Below are 12,573 nucleotides of genomic sequence, written 5' to 3'. Positions count from 1 at the left end.
TCTTTTCTCCAAGAGGGTTTGGAGAAAGGATTATCAGCTAGTTCTTTGAAGGGACAGATCTCTGCACTATCTATTCTTTTGCACAAGCGTCTGGCGGATGTTCCAGACGTTCAGGCGTTTTGTCAGGCGTTGGTTAGAATCAAGCCTGTGTTTAAACCTTTTGCTCCCCCATGGAGCTTAAATTTGGTTCTTAAAGTTCTTAAAGGGGTTACGTTTGAACCTCTTCATTCCATAGATATCAAGCTTTTATCTTGGAAAGTTCTCTTTTTGATGGCTATTTCCTCGGCTCGTAGAGTCTCCGAGTTATCTGTTTTACAATGTGATTCTTCTTATCTGATCTTCCATGCAGATAAGGTAGTTCTGCGTACAAAACCTGGGTTTTTGCCTACGGTGGTATCCACTAAGAATATCAATCAAGAGATTGTTGTTCCATCATTGTGTTCTAACCCTTCTTCAAAGAAGGAACGTCTTTTACATAATCTGGACGTGGTTTGTGCTTTAAAGTTTTACTTACAAGCTACTAAAGATTTTCGTCAAACATCTGCTTTGTTTGTTGTTTACTCTGGACAGAGAAAAGGTCAAAAAGCTTCGGAAACCTCTCTTTCGTTTTGGCTAAGAAGCCTAATCCGCTTTGCCTATGAGACTGCTGGACAGCAGCCTCCTGAAAAGATTACAGCTTATTCTACTAGAGCTGTGGCTTCCACTTGGGCCTTTAAAAATGAGGCTTCTGTTGAACAGATTTGCAAGGCGGCGACTTGGTCTAAGCTTCATACTTTTTCCAAATTCTACAAATTTGATACTTTTGCTTCTTCGGAGGCTATTTTTAGAAGAAAGGTTTTACAGGCAGTGGTACCTTCCGTTTAAGTACCTGCCTTGTCCCTCCCTTCATCCGTGTACTTTAGCTTTGGTATTGGTATCCCACAAGTAATGGATGATCCGTGGACTGGATACACCTTACAAGAGAAAACACAATTTATGCTTACCTGATAAATTTATTTCTCTTGTGGTGTATCCAGTCCACGGCCCGCCCTGTCATTTTAAGGCAGGTCACAATTTTAGATTAAACTACAGTCACCACTGCACCCTATGGTTTCTCCTTTCTCGGCTTGTTTCGGTCGAATGACTGGATATGGCAGTTAGGGGAGGAGCTATATAGCAGCTCTGCTGTGGGTGATCCTCTTGCAACTTCCTGTTGGGAAGGAGAATATCCCACAAGTAATGGATGATCCGTGGACTGGATACACCACAAGAGAAATAAATTTATCTTTATTTTTTGTAGCAAAAGAGCTGTTAACTTTAGGGCAATGCCCTACAATAGGCCCTTTTAAGGGCCCTTGGTAGTTTATTCTAGATTAGGCTTTTTTATTTTTTTTAAAAGGGTATTAGACTAGGAATATTTTTTTATTTTTGGGGCTAATTTCGTTTTTTTGTAATCGTAGTTTTTTTTTTTTATATTTTGTGATTTTAGTGTGTTGTTTTTTTTGTAATTTTAGGTTTTAGTGTAAGGTAAGCTTAGGTTTTATTTCACAGGTAAGTTTGTATTTATTTTAACTAGATAGTAAGTAAATAGTTAATTACTATTTACTAACTAGTTTACCTAGTTAAAATAAATACAAACTTACCTGTGAAATAAAAATAAAACCTAAGCTAGCTACAATATAAATATTAGTTATATTGTAGCTAGCTTAGGTTTTATTTCACAGGTAAGTTTGTATTTAGTTTTAAATAGGTTTTATTTAGTTAATAATTGTAACTTTAGTTTAGCCCTATTAATTATGTTAAAGGGACACTGTACTCAAAAATTTTCTTTCGTGATTCACATAGAGCATGTATTTTTAAGCAACTTTCTAATTTACTCCTATTATCAAATTTTCTTCATTCTCTTGGTATGTTTATTTGAAAAGCAAGAATGTAAGTTTAGATGCCGGCTCATTTTTGGTGAAGAACCTGGGTTGTCCTTGCTGATTGGTCAGCACCAATAATCAAGTGCTGCCCATGGTCCTGAAGCAAACATTTGCTGGCTCTTTAGCTGAGATGCCTTCTTTTTCAAATAAAGATAGCAAGAGAACGAATTAAAATTGATAATAGAAGTAAATTAGAAAATTGCTTAAAATTGCATGCTCTATCTGAATCATGAAAGAAAAAATTTGGGTTCAGTTTCCCTTTAAAGTTAGGGGGTGTTAGGGTTACATTAGGGTTAGGGTTACAGTTAGGTTTAGGGGTAGGTGTAGGGGTTAATAGTTTAATTTTGATTTTTGCGATGTGGGGGGCTGGCAGTTTAGGGGTTAATAGATTTTTTTTTTTTTAGTGGTAGTGATGTGGGAGGCCAGGGGTTTAGAGGTTAATAGCTTTATTTAGTTGCGGCAATGTCGGGAGCGGCGGAATAGGGGTTAATAGATTATAGTGTGGGCGATGTTAGGGTGCAGGGTAATAGGGGTTAATAACTTTAGTATAGTGGCGGCAATATCGGGAGCGGCAGATTAGATGTTAATAGTTTTATTTAGGTGGCGGCGATGTCGGTGGGGGAGCGGTTAGGGGTGTTTAGGCGTGGGGTTTATGTTAGGGTGTTAGGTTTAAAGGTAGTTTTTTTTCCCCATAGACATCAATGGGGCTGCGTTACGGAGCTTTTCATTCCGCGATCGCAGGTGTTAGACTTTTTTCTGACCTGCTCTCCCCATTGATATCTATGGGGGAAGCCTGCACGAGCACGTCAAAACAGCGCTTGTATTTTGTGCGGTATGGAGGTTTTTGAAAACTTGTAATGGCTGCGCTATAGGGGGTTAAATAACGCAACTTTTGTTGCGTTCGTTAATTTCCCTATAGCGCACAGAACTCGTAATCTACACGAATGCATTTTAAAATGTCAGTAATAAAGAATAAGTGAACACACATTTTCTTTTAGATGAACGTTGCCTTTGACAGTACAACTTCTTAAGTCCCCTTTTCGCTGGTCAATAAGTTTCTAAAATTTCCAAATTGGAATTCACATGGATGCATTTCAGTTTTGAATAGAAGCATTTTTGTAATACACATGTATTAGCAAAAATCCCTCAAATAAAAGCTATAGCTGTTTCAAATGTGTATTTAAGTATGCACCGTGCACCAGCATTTTAAAGACGAGACTTGCTCAGAGAACCTAAGGTGCTTGTACCATCTGGTAATGACTCAGTTTAATTGCTCACACGATACAAGCCCCACTGGTGCTTTGAGCAGCTGCAGTATTTAAAATGCTGGTGCACTAAGAATATCTAGTTACGCCTCACATGCACATGCAGAGAAAAATGCTAAGACTAAAGCAGTGATAGCTATTACTAGAAGCCTTTTTGCCAATACATGTATATTGCAAGTATGTTTTTGTTCAAAGATGTAATTCATCTATGTTCGTTGAAATTTTGACCGGAATGTCCCTTTAAGGTGCCCTATAATTGTGGTTTAATTATCAAGTTGTTGATTGACTTACCCATACATTTGATTTAAAGTAATCTTCAAATCCATTCTGAGAAATGGAACCATTCATGTAAGGAATCAAAATGATCTACTTAAAATGTAGTGTCATTAGCTTGCAGTATTCTGTCCCTGAGAATTCTCATCTTTATTTAATAGTTGGCCAAGATATACAGAACAGAGTTCTTCTTCTTCCCAGGTGTATGTGGCAGGTTAATGCACCTGCTAATTTAGTGAGTGAAACCAGATATGCATGTTTAAAGCGTTCTTTTTTTTTCTTCTTTTCAATGGCACGACCTCTCTAGTAATAGAGCTAACAAAAAGTACATTGTTCAAAGTAAATAGACGTTATGTTTAAAGGGACAGTCTAGTCAAAATTAAACTTTCAAAATTCAGATGGGGCATGCAATTTTAAATAAATTTCCAATTTACTTTTAACATCAAATTTGTATTGTTCTCGTGGTATTCTTAGTTGTAAGCTAAACCTAGGTAGGCTCATATGCCAATTTCTAAGTCCTTGAAGGCCGCCTCTTATCTGATTGCATTTAACAGCTTTTCACAGCAAGAGGGCGTTAGTTCAAGTGGGCATATAGATAAGATTGTGCTCACGCCCCTGGAGTTACTTTTGAGAGGGCACTGATTGGCTAAAATGCAAGTTTGTCAAAAGAACTGATAAAAGGGGTCTGTCTGCAGAGGCTTAGATACAAGGTAATCCTAGAGGTAAAAAGTAAATTAATATAACAATGTTGGTTAAGCAAAACGGGGGGAGGGCTTATTAAAGGGATTATCTATGTTTTTAAACAATAAAAATTCTTGAGTAGACTGTCTCTTTAATGTTTTGGTGGGGGGCAAAGCAATCTGTGTGTGTTGTCCTTTTTTTGCCAGAGAGGGCTGCATCACTGTGCAATATGTTAGAAGCCAACTAGTAAAATGCTGCTTTTGTTTATATTATGTTTTTGTATCCTGGTATTTTGTAACGATAAACAGTTTAACAAGTTCACTTGAGCTGCAGGAGGCCAACAGCTGTAGGGGTATAAAGTGAGTGACAGCGGCTCAACAAGGCAGAGAGATAAATATATAAATGTTAACACATGAAATCAGATGGCATGTATAAAGGATTTAACCTGACTTCATAGCAGTTTACTAATCTAATGGCGTCGCATGTCTGATTGTAAATGTTGAGAATCAACGTTCCAGCACAAGCGCAAGATTATAAAATGGTACCAAATAATCGGTAAGTTGTCTGCATACTAAGGGCCAGATTACAAAAGGAGCGCGCAATATCGCTTACGCGAGCAAATGTGCGCTGTTATTACAAGCTTGGTGCAATGCAAACGTGTTCTCCCATTGCAGGGAAGCTTTGCGCTCATGGGAGCGCACTTCCATAGGCTCCAATGGGAGCCTCGTTCTCATTCCGCGAAACACATCCGAGAACCTAGCGCAGCGAAAAAGGTAAATCACGCACCGATGGGCAGTAAAAGTAAAATATATGGGGGGGCGGAGCCAACAGCCAGAGCAATGAGACGTGTTTCTAAGAGGCTCCTGAATTCACTTTAATTTTACCCAATTTTTCCTCTGTGGAACAGTATTTGGTTATTAAACTAGTGTTAAGAATCTTAGGAAAGATCATTTAAAACATCTGGCTGAATGAAGAATTCATCTACGCTGGTACAGCGCTGTTTCTGAGACACAGCAGGCCGCAACTTTCCTGGGACTATGGGGGTAGCCATTTGTGCCACGCTGCAGATCCTATTTGCTGAATATGAGAAACGGATCTTAAGCAGATTTGATGACTTGCTCATAAAGATTGAAGCAGCACACGTACCAAGGAAACGTTTACCAGCTGCTAAGATATCTGATGGCGACCCCTGTACTGTACATGACCCTGAGATGGAGCGACTGCAGAATGGAGCTGTGGGAGGTCATGTCGAGACCTGTGAAGAGCCGGCCCTGCTGAAGCGCACTGTGCTGACCCCTATGAGAGCTGATTGTGAGACCGGGAGGCTTTCCTCCGTTAGAGGCGAGTTGGTGAGTCATTCTGATGGGAGCTCCGGGAGGTGTCCCTTGACCACTGCCACGGGGTTTAGCGCAGGCAAGAGTATGGCCGATATCTGTAGGGACGCTCTTGCTGGTACATGTGGTTTACTGGTGGCCCCATATCACAACACTGCCTTGGAGTTTCTCATTGACTGGAGCTCAGTGAGATGCCGCGCTGGGGTTCTGTCTAGGATCCTTACCTCCCCCACGATAACCCTGCAGTGTGAAGATCTCTGGCCCCCTGAGGCAAATATAAAAGCTGGAGTAGGGTGACATTTTTGTTGCAATGGCGGTTACTAAGGGCTCACACTGCTATCAAATTGCTGATGCCTGTAGTTCAGCTCACGGACTTATTCAATAATTCTACTATACCAGTGGCTGCAGAGTCTACACTTATGAAGATTGTTTTCGGAGACTGTGTGGATTCTGGGACTGGGACCGTGTGCAGGACTGTGGGACTTATGTGTACTCATTTTTACGTTAAGTGCCTGATTAACTAATCACAGCACTGTTTTTTCTTGGGTTCCCTAATGTTTTTTATCTTCATTATTTTACTCACATTGCTATATGTCTTATGTTATATTGCAAGTTATATGTTGCTATGTGTATTATGAAGCCCTTGGGCTGATTCAGTGGTGAAGCTAGTAACTAGATCTATGAATATAAGGGTCAGTCTAGTGATTCAGTCACATCCTCATCTCTGGATTGCCTTGCGGTAAAACTTTACTTATGCATGATATATGTGTGTCATTGTGCTACTAACTCCCAGTATGCTGTAGGCCTACCTCTATTGTTTTTTTGATGTGTGTAACTTGAGCGCTGGAGAGAATGATGCTGTTTAGCCTATAATCTAGCAATATTGAACTGCCTAGTTAATTATGCCATGTGCACAGATCACCATTCTATCTAATGACCTTAGTGCCCTATTAAATGCCTATATGTGATCCCTTCTCCGTATATACCCTGTAGAAAGTCTGCCCCCTTATCTTTATCTCTATTGGGGTCCCCCTCCTGAGACTATACGTTGGCAAGGAGGAAAGTATATACATCTAACTATAACTTAGGATCCATCGCTTGCCCATCATGAAGGCCTCTGTTTGCATTCTAGACTTAGCCCCCCTCCCTAATCACCCTTCCCCCCTCCCTTTTCACCCTCCCCCCCTCCCTTTTCACCCTTCCCCCCTTCCACCCTCCCCCCCTCCATTTCCAACCTTCCCCTTCCTTCCATCCTTCCCCCCTCTCTTTCCATCCTCTCCCCCCCTCTTTCCATCCTCCTTCCCCCTTTTCCATTCCCCTTCTCCCCTTACCATCCTAGCCCCCCTTTCCACCTTTTCCCCCTTCTCCCAACCCTCTTTCCCTTCCCTCTCCTTCTCCCCTTTTTTTTCCCCTCTCCCCCCCCCCCCTTTGCCCTCTTCCCCCCCTTTCTCCCTCTCCCTCCTCTCTCCCTCTTTCATCCCCCCCTCACAAATGTAAGGTAAGGGATAACTAGCTTATCCTCCATACTCCTTTTTGGCAGAGTTATACTGTCTCTGCCCTGTCCGTAGAACCAATGTAGTGGTTTCTGTTTATATAAGCGAAAAATTGGTTCTTCGGATTAAAAATGAAGAGATTTACTATGAATTATCCTGAGTTCAATGTCTATAGACTGTTTATCACCATAATTCTAGTACTGATGTTAGCTCATTTGTGTATCATCTACCTGTTTCCCTATGTATGAGTGAAACTGTCTATGCGGTTCTTTATCTCTGACACAGCGTTTGGTACTTGGATCTTTAACGTACTTATCCATTACTGCAATATCTTCCCTTAATGTTATTATTAGTCTTAGGGACCTACCCGTGGTCCTAGCTACCTTGGGAAGAAGCATATAAAATGCAGGCCTTGTCTAGGTCTACATTATAAACAAAAACCTCTGAGAAGTACTTTTAATACAGGGGTCCAAAAGTGGCCCCAGCAGTAGTGGAGGGAAAAATGAGGGCGATATCGGGTTTGCTTCTCAATCTTCATACCTTTGACTACATTTCAATTTGGGTCAGCTATATGAATATTGTGTTAAGGGTACTATTTCTGCATATGTTGCTATGTATCTTTTATTTTTATTTTTTCTTAGGCTTGTGATATGTATTTTACCATGTATTATGTGCCATTTGTTTGTATGGGCAAACTGTATTTGTCTTGGAACTGTTATTCCCTCAATATAAATATTTCAACAAAAAAAAAAAAAAAAAAAGTAAAATATATATGATTATATACATATATATTTGTGTTATATGTGTATATATACACATATTGGCACATAAATATATATGTATAGAAGCATATACATATATATTTATTGAGAACACACAATTCCCATAGACCGCTATGTGAAGGCACTTTTACCACTCCCACCAACTTTAACCCCTAAAAACTGCTTCATGCATTTAAAAAAAAATTAAAAAATAATGAAAGATGCTATTTTTTTTTTAATTATTATTCAAAAAGGAATCGAACATTTAAGTTTGGGGGCAATTGGGGCACATTTACAAAATTTACTAGAGATCTTATCTTAATTTTCGTATTGCTAATTGCCACCGTGAGCTCGCAATAGCAATAAACAGCCACTTGTAATCTCTGGGGTTTTTTTTTTTTATAAATTAGCGCTCCACTTTTGACCTAGCTCTAAATTTTTAAAAGCATTTTATCAAATGACACTGACACTTGTTTGAACCAGTTATTTTTATTTAATTTCACAGGTTCTGTATCTTGAGCAGTTGCTATGTGCTATACAGTCCCTAATCAGCGTATGTCAGGAAGACTGTAAAGATGTCAGTTTTTATTGCATGAAAATCCTGATCACCATACTGGCCAGTCCTGCTTCTGAAAACCTTTATGACAAGGTACTGTATTTTGTTTTTAAATGTCTTTTAGTTCTGCTATCGCTCAGTGCAATCATATGTGCCATTTCTGCAGATGATTATGATAAACATAAAACTTCATCTTTGGAACAGTCAAAAAGTATGATTTATTAATGGATTTAATTTTAGTAAATATTGTATTCTTGTTCTCACTCTACATCTATGTGGATTATTCATATACAGCTACATTTTGTCTATATGTAGTTATTAATGAAATGAGAAGACTTTTCTGTGGCATTTTGAATAAATCAACATAACATGATGTTTGCTGCAATAGTTTTTCAATGGTCAAACTCAAAACTATTTACCTAATTTGGTGTTACTGGACTAGAGAAGTCTTGCCACTGTCAATTTGTTGGCAGAACCGGCATTATTAATTTGTATTACATTATATGACCTCTGCTAAGGCCAGATAGGAAACCCACCATTTTGAAAGTTGTTTTACAGAAAAAGAGGTCAAAATAAATTAGGAAAGTATATTATTGCATTATGAAACATTTTGTATTGCTGTCACAAAGGTTTTTTTTATGTTCCTTTAAGGCAAATTAGACAACTAGGATTAGGGCTTTAAGATATTAGAACTAATATTTGCTCCAGTAAAGTCAAATATTAGTTTTCTTTTGCATGATATACAGAGTCCACGGATTCATCCTTACTTGTGGGATATTATCCTTCCTAACAGGAAGTGGCAAAGAGAGCACGACAGCAGAGCTGTCTATATAGCTCCCCCCTTAACGCCACCCCTCCAGTCATTCTCTTTGCCGGCTCTAAGCAGGAAGGGTAAAGGGAAAGAGGTGTTAAACTATTAGTTTTATTTTCTCTTCAATCAAGAGTTTGTTATTTTTAAATGATACCGGTGTTGTAGTATTTGCTCTCAGGCAGGACATAGATGAAGATTTCTGCCTAGAGGATGATGATCTTAGCATTTGTAACTAAGGTCCACTGCTGTTCCCACAGAAGCTGAGGAGTACAGGAAAACTTCAGTGTGAGGAACTGTTTCTTGCTATACAGCAATGAGGTATGTTCAGTCATTTTTTCTGCAGAGACTTGGATAACTACAGAAAGGCTGAAAGTATCCCCATTAGGGGAAGGGGAAGCAGTAATCCTAGTATTAGAAGGGGTATTACTAGCTTGCATATAGGGCTAATCTTATGGGCACTCAGTTTGTTATATTGAAACAAACGTTAGTGTGTCTGGGAGTACTGTGTTTATTTTATTTGGGACTTCTGTTTGGAAGGTTCACTTGGCTTATTTGGGGTATTTTATAACCCACATGGCTCAAAGTTCGTTTTGTAAATTTGTGTGTAGGCCCCAGCAACATCGAGTGAGAGGGGCGGGGCCTCTTTTCGCGCCTCAGTTGCGCATTTGTTTTGCATAGACAAGCAGCAAGCTACAACAGAAGGGTCCTGGAGCACTTCTAAGGGCCTAATCAAAGCTTTATTTCCACATTCTTAATCCTTGAGGGCAGGTAGGCGCCACAGCAGAGTTGTGGCAGGGTACTGACAAGGGTTTTACTGGGTTTTTAACACTTTTTGATCCGGTTTTCTCATTTAAGGGTTAATTACCTTTATATTTGTGGTGCAATCTTACTAAAGCTTGAGAGGTATACTGTAAAAATTTCGGAAAGTTTGGAGTAATTTTAAGCAGTTTTGCAGTTTGTGTATGCCTTTTTTTCTCTTAAAGGCACAGTACCGTTTTTGAAAATTGTGTTTTTTTCATTAAATAAAGTGTTTTCCAAGCTTGCTTGTCTCATTACTAGCCTGTTCAACATATCTGACATTGAGGAAACTCATTGATCAATTTGTTTAGAAGCCATTGTGGAACTCCCTCTCAGAATGTGTCCCACTTGTACTGATATGTCTATAAATTGCCAACAGCATATTTTGACTTATAAGAGTTTGGCATTAGATGATTCTCAGACAGAAGGAAATCAGGTTTTGCCATCTAGTTCTCCCCAAGTGTCACAACCAGTAACGCCCCCACAAGCAACGCCAAGTACTTCTAATGCGTCTAATTCTTTCACCTTGCAAGCTATGGCCTCAGTTATGAATACTACCCTCACAGAGGTTTTATCTAAACTGCCAGGGTTGCAAGGGAAGCACAGTAGCTCTGGGTTAAGAACAAATGCTGAGCCTTCTGACGCTTTAGTAGCCGTATCCGATATTCCCTCACAATGTTCTAAGGTAGGGATGAGGGATTTGCTATCTGAGGGAGAGATTTCTGATATGACGGCATTTAAATTTAAGCTAGAACACCTCCGCTTATTGCTCAGGGAGGTTTTAGCGACTCTGGATGATCGTGACCCTATTGTAGTTCCAGAGAAATTGTGTAAAATGGACAAATATTTAGAGGTTCCTGTTTACACTGATGTTTTTCCGGTCCCTAAGAGGATTTCGGACATTGTTACTAAGGAGTGGGATAGACCAGGTATTCCGTTCGCTCCCCCTCCTGTTTTTAAGAAAATGTTTCCCATATCTGACACCATTAAGGACTCATGGCAAACGGTCCCTAAGGTGGAGGGAGCTATTTCTACTCTAGCTAAGCGTACAACTATACCTATTGAAGACTGTTGTGCTTTCATTGATCCTATGGATAAAAAATTAGAGGGTCTCCTAAAGAAAATTTTTGTTCATCAAAGTTTTCTTCTTCAACCTATAGCGTGCATTGTTCCTGTAACCACTGCAGCTGCCTTTTGGTTTGAGGCTCTAGAAGAGGCTCTTCAGATGGAGACCCCACTAGATGATATTCTGGACAGAATTAAGGCTCTTAAATTAGCTAATTCTTTTGTTACAGACGCGCTTTTCATCTTGCTAAATTAGCAGCAAAGAATTCAGGTTTTGTAATCTTAGCGCGTAGAGCGTTATGGCTTAAGTCCTGGTCGGCTGATGTGTCATCTAAATCTAAGCTTTTGACCATCCCTTTCAAAGGTAAGACCCTATTAGGCCTGCACTGAAAGAGATCATTTCAGACATCGCTGGAGGGAAGGGTCATGCCCTCCCTCAAGATAAGTCAAATAATACAAGGACCAAGCAAAATAATTTTCGTTCCTTTCGAAACTTCAAGGGTGGTCCTGCTTCCTCTTCCCCTGCTGCAAAGCAAGAGGGGAACTTTGCTCAATCCAAGCCAATCTGGAGACCTAACCAGGCTTGGAACAAGGGTAAACAGGCCAAAAAGCCTGCTGCTGCCACTAAGACAGCATGAAGGGATAGCCCCCGATCCGGGACCGGATCTAGTAGGGGGCAGACTCTCTCTCTTTGCTCAGGCCTGAGCAAGAGACGTTCAGGATTCCTGGGCAGTAGAGATTGTAACCCAGGGATACCCTCTAGATTTCAAGGATTCTCCTCCAAGGGGGAGGTTCCATCTTTCTCAATTGTCTGTAAACCCGACAAAAAGAGAGGTATTCTTATGCTGTGTAGAAGACATTTTTACCATGGGAGTGATCTGCCCAGTCCCAAGAGCAGGGGCAGGGGTTCTACTCCAATCTTTTTGTGGTTCCCAAGAAAGTTGGAACTTTCAGACCAATTCTAGATCTCAAGATCCAAAACCAATTCCTAAGAGTCCCATCTTTCAAGATGGAGACCATTCGGACTATCTTACCATTGATCCAGGAGGGTCAATATATGACTACCGTGGACTTAAAGGATGCATATCTACACATTCCTATCCACAAAGATCATCACCAGTTCCTCAGGTTCGCCTTCTCGATAAGCATTATCAGTTTGTGGCTATTCCCTTCGGGTTGGCCACGGCGCCACAAATCTTCACAAAGGTGCTAGGGTCCCTTCTGGCGGTTCTAAGGCCGCGGGGCATAGCAGTGGCGCCTTATTTAGACGACATTCTAATTCAAGCGTCGACTTTCCAACTAGCCAAGTCCCACACGGACTTAGTGTTGGCTTTTCTAAGATCTCATGGGTGGAAGGTGAACGTAAAAAAGAGTTCTCTTTCCCCCCTCACAAGGGTTTCATTTCTAGGGACTCTGATAGACTCGGTGGACATGAAAATATTTCTGACGGAGGTCAGGAAATCAAAGATTTTGTACACCTGCCGAGCTCTTCATTCCATTCCTCAGCCGTCAGTGGCTCAGTGTATGGAGGTAATCAGTCTAATGGTAGCGGCAATAGACATAGTTTCGTTTGCATCTCAGACCACTGCAACTATGCATGCTCAATCAGTGGAATGGGGATTATGCGGATTT

General features: G+C 40.3%; 1 protein-coding gene across 1 annotated transcript in view; it reads left to right on the top strand.

The window, feature by feature from the left end:
* DNAAF5 (dynein axonemal assembly factor 5) overlaps nucleotides 1–12,573 on the top strand; it is a 288,383-nt gene that overhangs the window by 109,428 nt on the left and 166,382 nt on the right. The window contains exon 7 of the mRNA XM_053695125.1: nucleotides 8,217–8,360. Coding sequence (XP_053551100.1) covers nucleotides 8,217–8,360 — 144 coding nt within the window. The remainder of the gene's footprint in view (nucleotides 1–8,216; nucleotides 8,361–12,573) is intronic.

Source organism: Bombina bombina, chromosome 11, assembly GCF_027579735.1.
Source record: "Bombina bombina isolate aBomBom1 chromosome 11, aBomBom1.pri, whole genome shotgun sequence".
In the NCBI taxonomy this organism is placed as follows: domain Eukaryota; kingdom Metazoa; phylum Chordata; class Amphibia; order Anura; family Bombinatoridae; genus Bombina; species Bombina bombina.
This window is presented reverse-complemented; position numbering and strand designations above follow the sequence as displayed.